The sequence below is a fragment of the Lampetra planeri genome, chromosome 35 (genome assembly GCF_965212315.1).
Source record: "Lampetra planeri chromosome 35, kcLamPlan1.2.h2, whole genome shotgun sequence".
Classification (NCBI taxonomy): Eukaryota; Metazoa; Chordata; class Hyperoartia; order Petromyzontiformes; family Petromyzontidae; genus Lampetra; species Lampetra planeri.
Window position 1 is genome coordinate 9,245,637 of NC_136141.1, and position 20,905 is coordinate 9,266,541.

At 43.5% G+C, this 20,905-nt stretch overlaps 1 protein-coding gene across 2 annotated transcripts in view; it reads right to left on the bottom strand.

Moving 5' to 3' along the window:
* LOC144730369 (TOM1-like protein 2) overlaps positions 1 to 20,905 on the bottom strand; it is a 62,686-nt gene that overhangs the window by 10,429 nt on the left and 31,352 nt on the right. For both annotated transcript variants that reach the window (XM_078611142.1, XM_078611141.1), the window contains exons 10-12: positions 15,763 to 15,877; positions 14,880 to 15,009; positions 9,505 to 9,580 (exon numbers count right to left, since the gene is read on the bottom strand). In XM_078611142.1, coding sequence (XP_078467268.1) covers positions 9,505 to 9,580; positions 14,880 to 15,009; positions 15,763 to 15,877 — 321 coding nt within the window. The remainder of the gene's footprint in view (positions 1 to 9,504; positions 9,581 to 14,879; positions 15,010 to 15,762; positions 15,878 to 20,905) is intronic.

Here is a 20,905-nt window from a genome sequence, read left to right on the forward strand (position 1 = left end):
GGTGTCAACAAACTTCCCCGACCCTCGCAAATCAATTAACTGTCACAATTTATAGGGGGGTGTGCAAATCGATTCAAGACTCGTATGGGTCATTTGATCCCACTACATACAATATAGATACCAGTGGAAAAATCATAAAGTATTACACATGCGATGTGATGCTTGTATCATCGTGAGCACAGGAATCAATAGTTATCCATGGATCGACGAATCACTACACCCCTAGCAAGCGAGCACCCTCTGGGCGACGTGCTTGCAGCCACCAACAAGTTTGCATGATGTCGACAGCTGAAATATAACGTGGCCACCCCGTCATTTTCACACGGAGAATTAGCAAAGCATCCCGTCTGCCGTAACAATAAAGCGAAAGAGTGAAGCCATCGTGGGTTGATGATGGATGGTGGAAAAAACCCAGCAATGTGAAATCACGACGTTATTAATGATTCTCCTGACCTATCAACAAATTCCAGATGTCTTTTTTTGCAAAGGACATCACGAATTTCAACGTTGCGTTTATCTTGTAAAACAACAACAAAAAAAGGGCCCATGTCATCTATTGATCAGAGTCGATAACGATTCTGGTGTTCCGTCCCGGCGCCCACGCAGCACACACGGCATGCGCGAGCGGCGTGCATCGACAAGCTATAGCAACCGCACAATACAAACACAAGCACACAGGGCAATGATGCAACACGACCGCTGCAGCCTCTGAACACTGGATCAATGACAGGGCACAGGAAATGTACCAGCGGTAGCGCTCATACTAACGACTCCTCGCGTAAGCAGCAATTCTTTTTCTCTTGGAGAACCGAACCTAACGAACCGATTTTGTAAGCGTTCACCGAAAAGCAGCAACGCGTAGACGTCGACTAACAATGCGCCAAGAGCACACGACATTTGCACGTTATGTAAGGTAATACTTGAAGCTGGCAGTGGACGTATTGGCGGTACACCGGTTGTGCGCGGTATAAGAATATAAGAAACATTTTCACAATAACTATTTACTTCCTCTCTGACAGGAAGCAGTGCGTTAAGCTGGGATCACAAGTTTCTGCCCCCAGGTCCATCAGCACCGGATCTCCTCAGGGCTGCGTCCTTTCCCCTCTGCTCTTCACCCTGTACACCAACAGCTGCACCTCCAGTCACCCGTCGGTCAAACTCTTGAAGTTTGCGGACGACACCACCATCATTGGGCTCATCTCTGATGGGGATGAGTCTGACTATAGGAGAGAAGCTGACAACCTTGTGACCTGGTGTAGCCCGAACAACCTGGAGCTTAATGCTCTGAAGACCGTGGAGATGGTTGTGGACTTCAGGAAGAATCCAGCCCCACTCACCCCATCAACCTGTGCGACTCCCCAGTAAACAATGTGGAGTCCTTCCGCTTCCTGGGCACTATTCTTTCTCAGGACCTCAAGTGGGAACTGAACATCAGCTCCCTTATCAAGAGAACTCAACAGAGGATGTACTTCCTACGGCAGCTGAAGAAATTTAATCTACCAAAGACAATGATGGTGCGCTTCTATACAGCAATCATTGAGTCCATCCTCACCTCCTCCATCACTATCTGGTATGCTGCAGCCACTGCCAAGGACAAGAGCAGACTGCAGCGTATCATCCGCACTGCTGAGAAGGTGATTGGCTGTAATCTACCAACCCTTGAGGACCTGCACAACTTGAGGATCCTGAGGCGAGCGAGGAAGATTGTGGACGATTCCTCTCACCCTGGATACTCTCTGCTCCAGTTACTCCCCTCCAGCAGAAGGCTGCGGTCCATCAGGACCAAAACCTCACGCCATAAAAACAGTTTCTTCCCATCCGCTGTTGGCCTCTTAAACAAGGCCAAGGACTTAAAATGACTTTTACACTTACTATAACATTTTATCTACATAATTACACCTTGTCATAATTACAACGTGTTATCATATTTGTATTTTTGTATTTTAAGTTTGTATATTACGGCTAATTCATATTTTACATTTCACATTTTATATGGTCTACTTATTATTAATTTTATATACTTTAGCCCGTTAGTATTAGATATACTTTGTAACGTTAGTATAGTTAGATTTTATATCACTTATTTAAGTTTTTAAGATTCCTAAATGTTGTATGTATGCACCCTACTTTAAGGACATTGCATACATTATCAGAGTTATGTTTTTTGTTGATTGGTCCACACCTGAGACAATTTTCCTTAGAGCCTATTCTCACAAGGAAAGCTGTCTCGGGTGAGGACCAATCTACTTTAAGGACAGTGCATACATTATCAGAGTTATGTTTTTTTGTTTGCATTATGACTGCAGGTATTGTGGTCTATGCAAACATGACTCCTTGTAAAAAAAAGGTGTCAGTTTTGTTGCCAGATAAAAGGGTAAAAAAACTATTTTCATATTTTTTCTTCTGGCAAATGAGGTTCCAGTGGTGTAAACTATTTACTTCCCCGCAATTCACAACCCCGCTCAGAACATCTTGCAGGGTAGTGATGCGTCAAAATCAGTTCTCGTGATGTCGAAGCAGTCGGAAGACGAATGTCAGTTGAACTTTTGAAGACTGTTTTACGAGGACCGGTGTGTTTCGCGCGCCGGTGTACTGCCAATACGTCCGGTTGTCAGGCACACTGTTATTTAAAAACACGTATTAACGTTGGCAACGGTGAATTGTGGGTAAATCATTAATTAGCATTGACAGGCATGGGTCTTGATGACCAATAATGCTGCAGACAACTTTTCACTTGCACTCAAGAGCGTGACCGCATCTTCAAATACCAAAATGGTGCCCTGTCCATTCAAGACCTGACTACAACACTTTCTTCGTATTTCAATTCTGTCATGGACTTTCCCCTTCACACACCCCTCCTCTACCCTCGAGTTCACTCGAACGTCCTCAGTCATCCTCCAGTAACCAAAAAGTGTTTGAATGACACCACCAGTCAATCTCAGCCCAACGGGAGGTCACTTCTTCTGCTCTGTTGCCCCTAAGGCTCAGAAGTCACTCCCACTAATTGTTTGCACCGCTGAGCTCCCCCCCTACACAAGACCTTGCCCAAGATCCACCTTTCTCCTCTGCACGCGATTAATAATCGTTAATAATTGTTTACATGACATCAACCTTTTGTCTGCTCGACTTTCGCTTTCATTTGCTGCTTTTACACAATAATCTGTCCCACTGCTGTGAAGCTTTCGCGGGAAGTTGCCGCATTAGACGCTACATTAATGAGATTTTTACAGGGAATAATTGACGCGTCAAATTTTTTTGTTAATGTCTCTCACTTTGTCCATCTGCTTTAACCCTAAGACAATATATTTATTGTTGCCGTCACTCGTCCAACATAGCTTGCATCTCGTCCTTCTATTCCTCAGCAGCGGTCCTGAGCATCGTGCAAATACCCGGACTTTAAATTACAGCATCCATTAGTTTCACTCCTCACCCATTTGCCCTGCCTAGCATAGAAACCACTGTGCCTGTCTCAGCCACAGATCTTTTAAGTCCTTCCAGGAGTGAGATTCCTGCTCCGATTTACCTTTCTCTGCAAGGCATTAGAAGCCAGCAGATGTGCTTTCAAAGCTTATCTGAAAATGCCATCACACTTTATCAATCTTTGCTGAGACCGTCAAACTGTACACCTGCTCATTTATCTCCCAAGCTTCACTCTTTATCTCGACGACAACTCTAAGTTAAGATCTGAACCTATTTGTAAGTCATCCTGCACCCTGTTATCTTGTCTGGTTTTAATCTTTAGACATTTCAGTCTTAACACCAGCTGATATCTCTTTAGTTTTGTGTGAGTTACCACTCCCCACCACCACTTCCCATATTCCCCCTTTCAGAATTTCAACTGCATTTCACGGTACAGCACCTCCAGTGGCTGCAGGGGCGACATGAACTCATTAAACACCAACTCGTACCGTGCGAAAAGCTTTATTACGACTGCGATTCAACGCCCGTTATCACGAGATTAAGGATTGATAGCCATCGATGCATCATTCCTCCCTCAGTGGGTACTGTAACAAAAATATTCACACACTGCGTTTTGCTCGCCAAACTCTGTCTTCTGTCTCTTCCGTCAGCGCACCGTCTTGTATGTACTGTACGCTGAACTTCTTTTGCACCGTATGGAGCCAACCGCGCTAAACGGTGGTGGTCTCCAACTGGTCTTTAAAGGTGCATTGAAAAATGTTGATACTCCTACTGTTATGGAGTGACTCATGCTGCCAGCTATGGCTGCAAAGTTTGGTCGTACATGTTATGTATATCGTTAATTGTAAAATTTGAATCACAGTTCCTATGATCACTGTTACGTTGTTTTTATTGCTTTATTTTGGTGATTTAGAAAACGTTTTGGTTTAGCCATATTTGTTTGTTATAATTCTAGATTTGAAGCTTTCGTGACTGCAATGATTCATATTCTCAGGTTTTTTCGGTAAAGTCAAGTAGGTAAAAAAGCATTAAAATTAATGAAAGTAAAATAAAACAAAACAAAAATAAAATTCACGACGTTTCGGAGGCAACACAAGTCTCCGTCATCAGGTGGGACCGTCACAGCCGAATTAGCTGCATCAAGTGAAGCAATGATTCAAGATGTAATCCCTTATAAGCAAGTTGAAGGGAGGTGGAGAGGGGGGGGGGGAGAGCTTATCAGGCTGTGGTAGCCAATGAATGGAAACGTATCGGGAGGGAGGAGGAGCGGTGATCAAAGACTGCACGCAGTGCTCAACACAATGAATGGAGACGTGTCGGGACGGAGGGCGAGCGGCGATCAAAGACTGCACGCAGTGCTCAACACAATGAATGGAAACGTGGCGAGCGGTGATCAATTCTAGACACCCATCTATCAGATTCACCATGGAAGTGGACAAAGACGGTAAACTACCATTCTTGGATATTCTGTTTAAGAGGAGGCTTGACGGATCCTTGGGACATTCTGTCTACAGGAAAGCCACCCACACAAATTCCTACTTGAAACCGGATTCCCACCACCACCCATCTCAAAAGAATTCTCTCATCAAAACGCTATACCACAGAGCCCATGGCATTTCTGACCAACACCACCTGACTGATGAATTAAGACATGTACATCGGGCCCTCAGGATGAACGGATACTCTGACCGCACTATCCGCCAAGCTGTCTCTCCCACCACACAGAAACAACCACATGAAACTCCGACCAAAACTATCACGTTACCATACATAGCAGGCGTGACCAAAAAGATCTCCAAAATTCTAAACAAACATAAGATCCAAGTCCGATTCAGTACAGTGCATAAAATCCGTGATCTGATTCCATCTGTGAAGGATGTCGTTCCTGACTTACAGTATCCTGGAGTCTACAAATTGAGTTGCATTTGTGGTGATTGCTACATTGGAGAAACAAAACGTCATGTTGCTGATCGTGTCCGCGAGCACAAGTCAGATCTGAAACACGGCAGAACTGATTCTTCGGCCGTTGCCGATCATTGCTACAACTCGGCGGGCTCTCATGAAATTGTCTTTTCCGAGACCAAGGTTCTCTGCAAACCTCCGGGCTACCATCAAAGGTTTGTACACGAAGCCATACAAATATACAAACACAGACATAATTTCAACCGTGATGATGGGTACAAACTCAGTAATCACTGGAAAGATGTTATTAAGCACGCAAAAAAGACTTAATTACACTTTTTGGACCATCTTATCTGACAGGCACTATTTTAATTTACTTCACCGAGTGTTAACATCCACAGTGTTTTACAGTAATCTCTTCATTGTTCTTTGATCACCGCTCGCCACGTTTCCATTCATTGTGTTGAGCACTACGTGATGTCTTTGATCACCGCTCGCCCTCCGTCCCGGCGCATCTCCATTCATTGTGTTGAGCACTGCGTGCAGTCTTTGATCGCCGCTCGCCCTCCGTCCCGACACGTCTCCATTCATTGTGTTGAGCACTGCGTGCAGTCTTTGATCACCGCTCCTCCTCCCTCCCGATACGTTTCCATTCATTGGCTACCACAGCCTGATAAGCTCTCCCCCCCCCCCTCTCCACCTCCCTTCAACTTGCTTATAAGGGATTACATCTTGAATCATTGCTTCACTTGATGCAGCTAATTCGGCTGTGACGGTCCCACCTGATGACGGAGACTTGTGTTGCCTCCGAAACGTCGTGAATTTTATTTTTGTTTTGTTTTATTTTACTTTCATTAATTTTAATGCTTTTTTACCTACGTGACTTTACCGAAAAAACCTGAGAATATTGTTTGTTATAGTACAGAGTTAGACTGATAACTTTAATCTAAATTGTCTTGTGGTTGTTTGACTTGCATCCCACTGGGATTTTGGCACACAGCATTGATATGCGGTGCTTTTTCTGGAAGACTTTGCTGTTTTTTCCTGGATTTTTCTGTTTGCGTGTAGTCACTTTAAGATGTTTCTTGTTCATGTTTTTGTTTGTTGCGGTTGCACCCGATTCAATATCCGAATGGCTCACAGGGCTATACCAAATAAATAAACTGAACTGAACTGATGTCACATCACAGTGCTTATACAGCTCTGCCTGGAAGCAGAAGCTCTGGCAGGAGTTTGGCAACACTTTTCCACCTTTTCACCGGTATGACCGCGAATCACTTTGCAATGTCACGACCAACACAGGAGGATATATTTCTATGTGGTCAATGTAAGGTGGGGGGGATTTGAGATGAAATTACAAAGCACAGTATAATTTCAACATGCATTCCAATAACACATGAAACATTTCATTGTTTTTCCTACATTTCCTTGCAAGGCAGCTCTCGGATATGTTTTCTGGTTGTACCGTGTGATGATATCTGTGTTGTTTGGCATCACACGAGTGCTGTCCCCTACATAACCGTGAAAGCCTACGCAACCTAAACACAAGCACAACAATATCATAAAACAGGCTAACATTTGTGACAATGGCCCTTGTTTACGGCGGTATATTTTGTTGTTACAAAGTGGCGCTGATGAAGAATGTGTCACGGGTTCTTTTTTCGTCTGCCTATAATCACTTGCGCTTGCGAACCACCGTCAACAATCTCTTAATTTTTCACCAGCCTGAAAAAAAATACAACGTGCAGAGGCGGCGTAAACATGTGAATTGCAATGCCTGGCAAACGACAAAGAAAATATATCGGGCGTGCGGGTGGGAAAAGTTTTGGACGCGAGTCAATGAACGCAACACCGGAATAACGCAGCAGTGTCTACAGTGCTCCACGACATGTTGACTCTGGCAGTGATACAAGGCATGGTCGACTGTTACAGCAGATGAGCTCCATTGATCAAGTCACTGGCTCGCCCCTCTCCCCTCCCACCCACCCCCCCCATTGGTGTGCCAAGTAATCAATGGGCAATCGAGTAGCAACACATTCGATACAGCACGCCAGGCGAATGATGTGCAACTGTACACTTTAATATTTTAAAAGTACATTTTTTTTAACCGGGGCTGCCAAAGTTAAATGGCTTGACATATGAGCACACTCGTGGAAATGTTACGAGTAAACACCTCCCACGTACAATAATATTGGTGGACCCGCTTGTAAATCTGAGACCCGAAAGTAGTAGAAATCGACACGGTGCCTGGCTACTGTGAACGTCAATTTGTTCGAAACTTTTAATGCCGATATAATTACGGAGATTTGGACATCATAGATAATTCAACTTTTGATTTAAAGCTTTCGCGACTGCAGTGATTCATATTCTTGGTTCTTTCGGTAAAGTCACGTAGAAGGGAAATAATAAAATAATATAAATATAAAACAATAAAAATTCGCACGGCGTTTCGACTGCAACACAAGCAATCATCATCAGGTGTGAAATCCACAGCAAGAAAATTTGTGTTGCAGTCGAAACGTCGTGAGAATTTTTATTGTTTTATATTAATATTATTTTATTATTTCCCTTCTACGTGACTTTACCGAAAGAACCAAGAATATAAGATAATTCAACATTTTGTTTTTTACAGCAGATTTGTCAATCCCCTGCTAGATCAAGGCTTCATCATGCCTCTGACTTCCCTTGACAATAAATTACACGCCTACCGTATATTACCAAATATGTGAAATCGAGCAAAACATTCATTCCACGGAAATTTGTGAGACAATCGGAGGCTCCACGGTAATGTTTAAATACTATTTGTTGTCAGCAACGGTCTCCCAATTGTATTTATGGAGTTAAAAACAACAAACAACCTTTGGCTGCACATCAGGTCAAAGGAATGAGCCCAAACACAGCCCAGAAGGAGAACTTGTGACTGGCCTGTGCTCTTCTTCTTTTTTATCTTTAGCAAAATCCAGAAACGGAATCAAAGCTGCAATCAATGTCTAAATCATTTCCTCCACTCTCTGTGCTTTTGTCCGAGTCCGTGCTATTCTTAGTCTGCTGCTGCTCTGCTGACCGGCAATCTCTGTTACGCTATCCTCAAACCACTTGACCTACTTGCTAATACTGCTTTCCCGCATGCCGGTGCTCCCATACACGGTATGCCTTCTGGCAAAATTACCGTGGTTTTATTTTCGACCTTTATATGTCGGTATTAAGCTATTGACAACTTGCAGCTCAGCACACGGCAGATGCCTGTGCAGCGCGACTCACGACCTCCTCTTGATACCAAGATCCAGGATGGTCACGTCTATGCGTCGCTTCTCGGTGGCAGCCCCAACAGTCTGGAACGCCATCACCCCTCTGCACATTCGCAGCATCACCTCAATCGCCTCTCCTTCAAGAGACACTTAAAAACTCACCTCTATAACCACGCTTTCGAGCGACTCTGAGCTTGGCTCCGCGCCTCTGAGTTGCGGCCGTTACGTTCGCAAATTTGCACGCGTTATAAATTGCATTATTATTAAATTATTTTTATTTTACCAGGTATAGCACACTGAGCTATATAGCTCTTTTTCAGAAGTGACTTGGCCACGAATAAAGTGGCTTATCACGTGGACATTTATAGAATCCAAATACTCTAAATGCATTTTTCAACATGTGGAGGGAAAAATTAAAGGACCTGGAGAAAAATCCACACGACCACGGGGAAAACATGCAAACTCCAAATATACAGCAGTAGGCGTCAGGGTCGGAGATCGGACCCACGCACTCCCCCATACCAGGCGAGGGAGTTTAAGGGTGTCACGATTCACTGCACACCCCATTACAGGGATTCTATATCCGCGATTCAATTAATCAATTATTATTTTAGGTGCCATTAACGCCCTCAATAAAGTGGGCATCAGTGCACCATTTACAGCGATTCAGGGCTGCGATTCGATTCGTGAATCAAATCACTTTGTAACATCGCAGCATGATGGCGCCTGATGAGGCTGCACGGATGACATGAACCCCCACACACTCACATAGTCCACGTGAACCTATTCGCACCCCCTGGGTATAGCTGCATGTATAGCGTGGCTAAGAATCAATATGAAACAGTTCATCAACGCATTGTTGATTGTCAACTGGCTAATTAATGGAGTGTAAAAGCAGCCGAGATTCCTAAGATCGTTATGGAGAGGTACTCACTGCGCCTGTGTTGTGTTGCCGGGCGTCCAGAGCTCCTGCCAGACCCGTGACCGCCTGCGGATCCTCGTACACGATGCTGCAACACAACACCGGTTTTATTGAAACACAGCGTCAAATGACATTTTCACCTCCTTGGACAAGGTCGAGATCCAGGCTGAGGTACATTTACAATTCGTTATAAACCATCATGCGAACTCCGGTCATCCTCGTAGCAGATTTTGGATAGACATCGAACAAAGACGGTCACCACATCGCGCGCTTTCAAATGCGCTTTTGCGGCTGTCTGAAACACTCTTTCTTCTGATATTAGGAAGCCATTGAAGCTATGCACTTTTAAATAATCTAGATTGAAAACTAATTTCCTTAGAACTGCTTTGTGTGTTTAGTGTATTCCTCCTCCGCACTTCCGATTAGCACGGTTGGCTACGTACGGTGCGAAAGAAGTTCAACATACATAATTCCTTGATTTTTTTTGTATAATTCGATGGCGGCATAGCAATACAATAACCATGCATTGTGCAATTAAAGTATTAAATAGATATGGTAAAGGGTCATTTGTGAAAAATGGTAAGTACAGATGGCAATCGGACACGCCGGTTATTCGAGTTACACATATGGGCGACCAAATTTTCCAAGTGCATGAAAGTTTTCAAGACAGAAACTAAGCCTACTTTTGAACTATGCTACAAGAGATAATTTTTACAGAAGTCCTCACACCGGTCATCTGTGGAGCATTCTAAGTTGATTGTACAGAAGCAGTGGGGCCGTTTAGAGTGCAGTATGCAGTAGTAGAGTACCGTCTGTCCAGACTGTCGCTAGTGCCACCACTCGGCAGTGTCCCGAAGCTCCCGTAAACAACAGATCTCAGATCAACGCACGGCAGCAAGATGCCAGATAGTTCGAGGAATTTTTCCGGAAACGCGAAGGAAGATTTGTTTCTGCCGTCTATGACAGATGCCGGTTAATTGAGCAGTCAATTAACCGGCATAACAGAGCTTTTGTTGTACGCATTTTTTATTTTCGTTTTACAGTAGCGTTATTGACTAATGTGTTGAGTTTTTGTAATTAAAAAAATAATCCATGATATATAAACACGTAATGCCAATTATTTACTTAGACGTGCTTTACAATAATAACATGCTAAGGCGGGTGCAATTTGACAGTGTGGCCGTGCGATACTTAAAAAAGCAGACTACTAAATGCATTTAAGGTGCAATTCTTGGGAATGTGCAGTGTGAAATGTTAACATCTACCCAACAACGCCAAGCAAAACCCATTGAAATCAAATCCAGAATTCTCCGGAGATCTCGTAATGTTCAAAAACAAGCCCGTGTCCGCACACACACGTGCAGCCTTTGTAGATTGCATCAGAGGTAAATTCCTCTCAAGATCGGTGGATATTTGATGCCGTTTTGTTTGTGCGCTTTTTTCCAACTGCCACACGCAACCAACCATTATATCTTGGGGTTTTCAGATAAAATCTCGAAACATTACTTGCGACAATACGTACACAGAGAATTCCTCATATCTGAGATGATGTTGGGGGGGGGGGGCATCACAGATAATTTACAGATGTGAGAAACTTTCTTCCTAATTTCCATGTTTAAACATCCTATTATCCACACATATATCAGTGTACGTAAGCATATAAATGCAAGTTATATTTATTTACATTGCTTCCAATTGCCAATCCAAACAATCCCCCACACCTTTTGGTCACAAGTACTTCACCAGGATGGTCAGTGCAAGGTTGGCGAGACAGGTGCCAGGGGACTGGTTTGGATATTGCTCGCCGATGACCTTAGCCGTGGCCGGCAATCAAGCTCGGGTTGGCATGTTACTATATCGCAGTGCCTTGGGGGCACTGTGACCATCACTCCTCTCAAGGAACGCGTGATACACGCACATAGGTGCGTTTGCATGCTTGTGACGTCTCGTTATGATACCGCTCGCGACTGTTGAGCTACAAAAACATAACAAGAACGAAAGAGATGCGAGATAAATGAAACAATAGACGGTGACGGTGCTCATGCAGTTCAATACCGGAGCTGCATTAACACGGTGATATGGGTCTCAAAATGAGGTGACATTGCCTCCAAGTTCAAACCAGCACTGAGCAGTGCTCATCTCTGTTGGGTAGAGACTTGAACCAGTGGTGGTAATTCCAAATTCATATGACGAGAATCTATCGACACAGAACAAATTTGACTTCACACAAAGTGCTACTCGGTTAAATTGATTTTAAATTGAGTGCAGATAACTTTTGAGTCTGTGATTTGTTGATGTGAGACTGGCAGGCATAGGCATACTAGGCAAATGATAATAGTTAACACAGGGCCTTAGATGTCCACATTACAGCAGATGCCACACTTTGGTAATTTCCGTAACATGTCCTTGGCAGCTGTGGGAAGTGAATGGAATGATTTGCTGGTAAGCATGTTGACTGGTTAGCCATTAGGCTAACAATTACTTTTTTTATGCATTGCCCTCTCAATCACACTTATAGTCAAACATCAGCAAAGTTACGGTGTCCTGGCATAAATACAGTTTCAGTTTCATTTAAGTTAAATTTTTTAGGTATAACCTTGTGAGCCATGCGTCTCTTGACTCGGGTGCAACCGCAACAAAAGAAAAACATGAACAAGAAACATTTTAAAGTGACTCCACGCAACAGAAAAATCCTGGAAAAAACAGCAAAGTCTTCCAGAAAAAAACACCATATTTCAACGCTGTGTGCAAAAAAATCCCAATGGGATGCAAGTCAAACAATAACAACCATAAGGGTACAATACCCTTGATAAAAAGTGCATTCACTTTTTATTAAAACGAAATTACATATAACGGGCACTTTCAACCCAAATAGAAAGAAAATAAATGGACACGTTCAAGCAAGCATTTGTCCAAGCCTCGGGATGTTACGATGACCCCAGCGTAGGTCATCCCAGCCTCTTCGTAAGAGCGGGCTTGTGCCAGAACTGCCGGCAGGTAAACAAAAGCATGCAAAAGCGCACTTGCAGCTGTTTCAGCATGCTGGCCATTCAAATCGAAATAAATAAAGTGGCAATTAACATCCATAGAACTGTTTTGTGTCTCCATACCCCAATTACCTCTCTCGGTTACGGTGACAATAAACGGTGACAATAAACACAAAAAAGGCAACACACGATTGCCTTCGTGGTTTCTGTCGGTAAAGTGCCAACACGGTTATTCCATGCATGCTCTCCCCGTGGTCGTGTGGATTTTTCTCCAGGTGCTCTGGTTTTTCCCTCCTAGCTTGATTGGGGTGTCCCTTAACCGTAGCGAGCTGAGAGCCCGGTGTTTCATTGAATGAACGCGGAGTGACGGGACAGCAATGCGCCATTAGAGATGCTATTCGCGTGCATTTTGCATTTCTTAAATGACTAATTGCATCAGGTGACATTGAATCACGGGCAGCCGCTCCGTTTGCAACCAGGATCTCACTCTCGGCATCTCCGTAGGACACAATACCTTAGAAATAATCGGTGGCAAAATAATGTTGATGCATTCCATTGCCCTTGCATGCCGACACTATTTATTCTGTTTATTAGTTTTATTGTGAGCGCGTCAGCATTGCACCATACTCTATCCCACTTGCATATTATCCGAGATCTCAACTTTTGTCAATGGACTTACGTGACATTGAGCTCTCTCACCTGATACCAAATACAAAAAACAAACATGACTTAAAATAAATTAAGGTTCGTTAAGGGGCGGTGCAGAGGTTAGTGCACGGTACTACAAACCTGACATAAGTTTAATTTTCTTAGGTTTTTTCGGTAAAGTCACGTGCTGTGACTGTTCCAACTGAAGACGGAGGCTTGTGTTGCTTCCAAAACGTCGTGATTTTTATTTTTATTTTACTTTTATTAATTTTTTACCTACGTGACTTTACCGAAAAAACCTAAGAATATGAATCCTTGCAGTCACGAAAGCTTCAAATCTAGAAATAAGTTTAATTCTCGGCTGTGCCTAACATCGCAATTGAGCGATAACCGAGCCGTTACTGGGCCCCCAACCCCTTAATCTATCCATTAATATTATTAATTTTTTTAGGACTCTGACCACCAATCGGCATGAAGGGCCAATCTGGTAGCAAGGGCACTTGAACTGCCCTGGCGGGTCAAGTTGCCCCGGGTGCCCTGGGTTTACCAGCGCAGATGAATGACTCCGGCAGTCCTTTTGTAAATGGCATCTGCGACACAGAGGCAGGCACGTGAGCTTTGTGGAAGTCAACGTGACTTTATTAGGAGGGGGGTGGACTTATTTTCCGCTGGCTGTCATGTAAATTGCAGAGCATGGGCGGTTGGTCGTGGCATTGCGCAGGGATGATTGTGCGCGCAAGGGGCACGGGCAACTGTTTGTGCAGCTTTCCATGCTGATCCACAATTCCTTTGGGATCAGCGGTTTTTCTTTTCCTCATGCAGAAGCTTTGCTCTTTTAGAAATTGCTACTAGATTATATTTATATACAATGCCCGTGAATGCATTCTATTGCAGTAAACACATTCCAGCCAAAGTGTTGTCTTCACATGACATGCATTTTTTTAAGGTATACAATTATATGACGAAAGCAGAAACCTTGGTGGGAATTTACTGAAGAAGAGCAGATTTTCCCATCCCAACAACTTTAACTCAATGGAGTAATTTTTTTGTTAGATCGCGTAAAAATAAATGTGTCGTTAAACCAGCCACCACCCGACACAGCCAATTATTAAGGTTCGTCACGAGTAAGGAAAATGTGCATAGACTCGGCATCAATAAATTTCACCAAGAAAAACCAAATGTTGTTACTTCTACAATAAAACAAACTTGTTGACAAAGATTTTCGCAGCTGTGCTGTATGTTGTTCGTATGTATGTTGAACTTCTTTTGCACCGTACGTTGCCAACCGCGATAATCAAAGGTTCAGGGGAAGGAAAACAAACTAAACACAAAGCAGTTCTAGAGAAATAAATTTTCAGTTTAGATTTAAGAGTGCATAGCTCCAGTGGCTTCCTAATATCTGAAGGAAGAGCATTCCAGATGGCCGCAGAAGTGCATATGAAAGCACGCGTTGTAGTGACCATCTTTGTTCAATAGTTCGCCAAAAGCCGCTGCGAGGATGACTGGAGTTTGCATTCTTGGTTATGCTCCTTGAACCGATCAGTAAGTTATTGTGGTTAATTTGCGGCAAGCACTTTATGTGTAATGAGTACGACCTTCTAATGTATTTGTTCGGCAACCGGAAGCCAATGCAGCTTGGTGAACACCGGACAGACACAGTCAGATCTTGCAGTGCCCGTCACGACACGTGCCGAAGAATTGTGTACACGCTGCAGCTTGCTCATGTTTTTGCCCGACGTCCCGTAGACTTACTGTTTCCTCTGGTCAGCCAGGGAGCTGCCGCGGCTCTGAGCGAACATGTCGAACGTGTCGGCCTTGACGGGGACAGCGCTCGACACGCCCAGCGCACTCAGGGTTCCCGTTACGCTGTCTCCGGCCACACCTGCGACGACAGGGCAACCACAAACTTGCAAACGTTCCAAAATTAGCCCGTGGTTCTGACGGGGCAACGGCTGCTCCAAGTCGATTGGCGTTCATGCTCATATGAGCAAAGCAATGATTATGCACGGATCTTTATTGAAAAAATTACAATGCTCACGTATGCACACGTCAATTGATAAGTGCGTCTAAAAATCCATAATTTATGATTTGATTGCATGCACAACGCAACACTGAGCCAAATTAAAGGCCACGGAAGCGATTAAGATCGACAATACATAAGTGGCTGTACACAAAGGGGACCGACAAATATTTCATTATACCTTTTAAAAATCCACACGGGGTCCATTTTTTACTCCCATGCCTTACTTTCCCGAGGACTATGCAAACGCATGATTAAATTGTGCAATGTAAGTGACCGAACAAACATACATTTCCTAGTGCCAAAGAAAATAATTCCCCAATTCAGTTGATACAAGTGGCACGAATCCTGGTCTATCAGACTTCATACAGCCCAAATTCCATTCACAAAGTATGACAAAGCGAGTGGGCCCCGCACTCCCCCCAAGGACATGATCAGAATGCAGTAGCAACTTCTTTTCCTGAAATATACAGACAAAAACACATTTCACACTCAACATGCTCGCCTTCACTGCCATGGTCACCACAGAGGCAGCTGGCGTGCAGCCCAGGTGATAAGACAGGTGCTTAGAAGCGTCCCCCTGCTGTGAGTGAGGCTTTGCTGCGGTGAACGTACCGATGCTGGCCAGCTGGCTGGCTAAGGAGTTGCTCGCCACATCTGCCGGGTTGGTGGCCAACGCGCCGGGTCCCGGGTTTTTTAGGCCCCCGTCTGGAAACGTGTTACTTGACGCCTGATGGTGACGGACACGCAAAGCACACTGTGAGCCCGGCTCGACTGGACACGCAGAGCAATGTAGAATATATGCAGGACAATAATCGGTATGGTTAGTCCTTCAAACAAATATATACATGGTATTCTATCGTGCTCGATGATAAACACAGCAGGCTTCACTACCCTTAATATAAAACAAAATATTATTTTAAAATAATAACAAAAAAAATGTGTACTACTTATACTTTTTCCACAGCGTCCCCGAGTATGTGGTTTGTTTGCATTTTGACCACAAGCATTGTGGTTAATGCAGACATGATTCCTTGTAAAAGGTTTCAGTTTGGTGTTTTAACATCTTAACACCTGTTTTGTTGGCAGAAAAAAGGGGAAAAACGTATTATCAGCCTCGCCGAGTTTAATCATTAATTTTCATGACAATCCCCCACTTGGGATGTTTCGTCATTTTTTCTGCGTGTTTTTTTCATTTCACGGAGATCAGAGGAACGGGAGAGAATTCTCACGATAATGAGATAACACTCAAAACTCCAGAGTCAGCCATCAATTTCCACGTTGTACAGCCACCGAAAGGCTACGAAAACCCCATCGCCAAGCTGGGCATCAGTGAGCCAACAAGCTGAGCAGCTCAATCTTGTCAATGTTTATTATGAATGCAGAGTATAAAAATGTCCAAGTGATTTACTGCTCAAATGAGCATCGAGGCAAAAGTTAATCTCCTGTTTACAGTTCTGAGCCAATGGTGGAAACTCCACATTCCTATGGCTGGGAAGAGCCCATCCATAGGACAATGCCCGACAATATCCCTACACATGTGGTACTCATTTTATTTATTCACCCCAGAAAGATAAAAAGCCAAGTCAACCCCCAACTCCTGTTATCTCACACCGATCGATTTGATGTCCGGCCCCACGAGTTTAACCTGCCCTGATAATCACAAGCTGGCTCGGTGGAGGCCCACTTCAACAGAGGGGACCAGTGGATTTTTATCGCGACGTTCCAAATGACACGGCCAAGCGTACGATCCTACAGTGCCCCCTATCTACCCACCGCAGGCCATGCAGATGCAAATCTGTGCGCTAACGTACACCGACTTCACTCGTGCGTACGTCGAAATCCCGGCTAGCCGGATCAATAGGTGATGATAAGCCCTGGGTCCGGTGAGCTGAAAAATCCAGCTAGCTGCTAAACTCATAATTGAAATCGATTTTCAAGAAACAATAACAATGTATTAATGTATACATGTATTGCCGTGAATGTATTCATGTGTGTGTGGGGAGCGGTAGTATAGTGGTTAGCGTGCTGCTCTACGAACCCGGCGACTCGAGTTCAATTCCCACTCACGACCAACACCAGTGACGATTATCTGAACCGGTCCTGGGCCTCCCCTAGGTCGACTCAGCCTCAAATGAGCACTTGGTGCGGTGTGTTAAACATTGCCACTGGGGAGATAAAAGCGCCCGGGCGCGGTGCTGGCCATCATAGGTGATCGCTAACAGCACTTGCCGAAACAGTCTGTTACAGACTAACAAATAACAAGCACTGAGGTACATTATGTGCTGGTGTGTACTGTGCTGTATGGTATTAATGTCCGTCAGTCAGAGGTCACGACCCCCCCCATCCCTTCGCACTCCCCCTGCTCGCTATCCCCAACAAGAAACGTAGCAGCAAGCCCGGCAGCAGGATGTTCATCTGGCACTCGTTCCTCATGTCCCTTGGGGTCAGACGCCCCCCTCCCCCGCCCCCCCCCTTCTGCTAAGTCATCATTGCCGATCTCGTCACGCAGCATAAACCGTCACGCAAACTCCGGCCATCCTCGCAGTGGCTTGTCTAGCCATCGAACAACGTCCGATATTAGGAAGCCGCTGGAGCCATACACTTAAATATAGATTGAAAACCCATTTCTTTAGAACTGCTATTTTTGTTTAGATTGTTGTCCTTCCCCCGCACCTCCGATTAGCACGGAGGAGGCCGCTCTCCTATCTTACAGTTACACGCTAATTTCTCACATTGACATCACTAGCCCCGGCCACTTCTTTATAACCCTTAAGCTACACCCACTTCAAACCTTTTAAAACAGTCTGCCTCAACAGCAGACCATGCTTTCCCACCTGCTGGACACTTGTGTTGCGCCCGAAACGTCGTGATTTCTTTATTTTCTACCTACGTGACTTTACCGAAAGAACCAAAGAGTATGGATTCCTGCAGTGGCGAAAGCTTCAAATCAACATTGGTATGAAAGAGGTTCAACATACATACGTATCTCCCTAAGTACATGCATGACAGTTGAACCACATATTTTACATTTTACACAAGATAGCATGTTCTAGTGCATTTTAATTACGCATTATCACATGTAAATTACCTTACATTTACTTTTTTGCATTATATTAACATTTGATATTAAATTTAAATATGCCAACCTGGTCTCGCTAAATGTAATATTCGGCTCGCCAGGGTTTTACTGTACTCTACATTTTACCAATTAGCAAGCCATAATTATAATATTATTTTGGTCTTTCGGTAAAGTCACGTAGATAGGTACAAATAAAAAATTTGAAAAAGTGGCGGTTTTTTTTTCAAATTTTCTTGCTGTGGATTTCATACCTGATGATGATTGCTTGTGTTGCAGTCGAAACGACGTGAGAATTTTTATTGTTTTATATTTTTATTATTTTATTATTTCCCTTCTATGAGACTTTAGAACCAAGAATATGAATCCCTGCAGTCACGAAAGCTTTCAATCAAAGTTGTTGTTGTTGTTATCGTTGTTGTATCCTCAAATCTTGTAACTTAATTTTAACCCACTTCCCAATGTGGTATCGACTGCAAACTTGGTATACTTATGTCATACTGATGACAACACTATATTCTATCATCAAAAATATATATTTTTAAACATTATTTTTTTCATGTTATGCTTCGGCTTGGTTCTAATTGTCCACGCTCAACTGACGTTGGCTGTAATTGGCCACGGTCCCTTACGTCGTGTCAAGCTTCGGGGCCACTTTCTGGAGTCGTGGAGTTCTGCCATTACTAGTACATTTCATAAAAGCGTGTTTAAAAGAAAGTTTTTTTTTTAAATATTACTTATTTATAGGGTGTAGTCCTAGGGTCATAAACAGAGTGGGCGGGGCTAGTGATGTTAATGTCTCATAGTCGAAAACACACCGGTGTGCTGTACTAGTAACGCATGGAAACGTTATGTTGACGTCACAAACCTTCCCAATTGGCAGTTGGGTGGCAGCAGGTGAACGACACATTTAAATTTATGCGATTTAACCAAAAAGAACCTCTATTATGGAAATACAATTATTTCATTTGCTGAACGTATCTGCAGAAACGTGGATCTAACTCGGCATAAAAAAATATATACTACCACGGTTTGTGGTAGTGGGTAATAGATAACAATTAAGAAACACACACAAATCAGTTTCATCATGTAAACATTAAATATTATATACATTCAGAACATTATGGTTCATCATTAGACCTCCTTTGCCAGTACCAAAATATAGTAATAGGGGTTTTCCCCCTTTTTTCTGGCAACAAAACTGAAACCTTTTTACAAGGAATCATGTGTGCATTAACCACAATACGTGCGGTCAAAATGCAAACAAAAAACACACGATGATAATATATGCATTGTCCTTGAAACTGATTGGTCGACACCAGCCTTTCTTTTTTATAAATGCGTGACAGCTTCGTCCAGCCGTCCCTGGTGTGGACCAATCAGTTTCAAGGACAATGCATATATTATCATTCACCATGGACGTCGAAAATGATGGCAAGCTACCCTTTTTGGATGTCCTAATCAAAAGGAGACCTGATGGTTCAATGAGCCACTCTGTCTACAGGAAAGCCACCCACACGGATGCTTATCTAAAACTGGATTCCCACCACCATCCATCCCAGAAGAATTCCCTCATCAAGACTCTATATCATAGAGCCCAATGCATCTCCGACCATGAACACATTTCCAGTGAACTCAAACACGTACGCCAAGCTCTTAAGGCTAATGGTTACTCCGACTACACAATCCGCAAAGCCATCACTCCAACCATCAAGAAAGATCCTGTTGAGGAGCCTTTCAAGACCATCACCTTACCCTACATTGCTGGGGTCACAAAAAAGATCTCCAAAATCCTGATTAAACACAAGATCCAGGTCCGATTCAACACAGTACATAAAGTCCGTGATCTGGTACCATCTGTAAAAGATGTGATTCCAGACATACAGTACCCTGGCGTCTACAAACTAAGTTGCCTCTGTGGAAGCAGTTACATTGGGGAAACCAAACGACACGTCTCAGACCGCATTCGTGAACATAAAGCTGATCTAAAACACGGTAGGACAAACACCTCAGCCGTGGCAGACCACTGTTACAACTCAGTGTGCTCACATGACATTGACTTCTCCAAGACGGAGGTTCTCTGCAAGCCATCTGGCTATCATGAGAGATTCGTTCATGAGGCGATTCACATATACAAACACAGAGACAATTTTAACCGAGAAGATGGATTCAGGCTTAGCAATCATTGGAAGGACGTAATAAACCATTTCGATACACATTAGGGTGAGTTGAATAAAACATAGTGTTATATTAAAATGTATAAAGTATAGGGTGGTTTACAGCAATACAGTATATAATTTAATGTTGGGTTTATCTATGGCAGTATATAGTACTGTATATGCTAAGAGAATAAAGTTTAGATGGAAGTATATTATATACTTCTTACGACGTAGAATTGTAATTTATTATTTGTTGTTAGTAACTCAGCTTATTGTAGAGTATAGTAAGTTTCAGTTTATATTTTAGTTTTTTATATAGTTTTTACTTTGGTTTTCTACGTGGTTGTTTGGTAAATGCAGCTACATATCACTAACATTCCTTTCCTTTATTAACGCTGTTCCTTGCGCCCCCCCCGTGGTGCTGTTGATCCTGCATAATGCATGGGCATAATGGGACTTTGAAACCCCTCCGCCCACCTCCTACGCATTGTCCATTGGTATGCTAAATTCCTCTTCATAT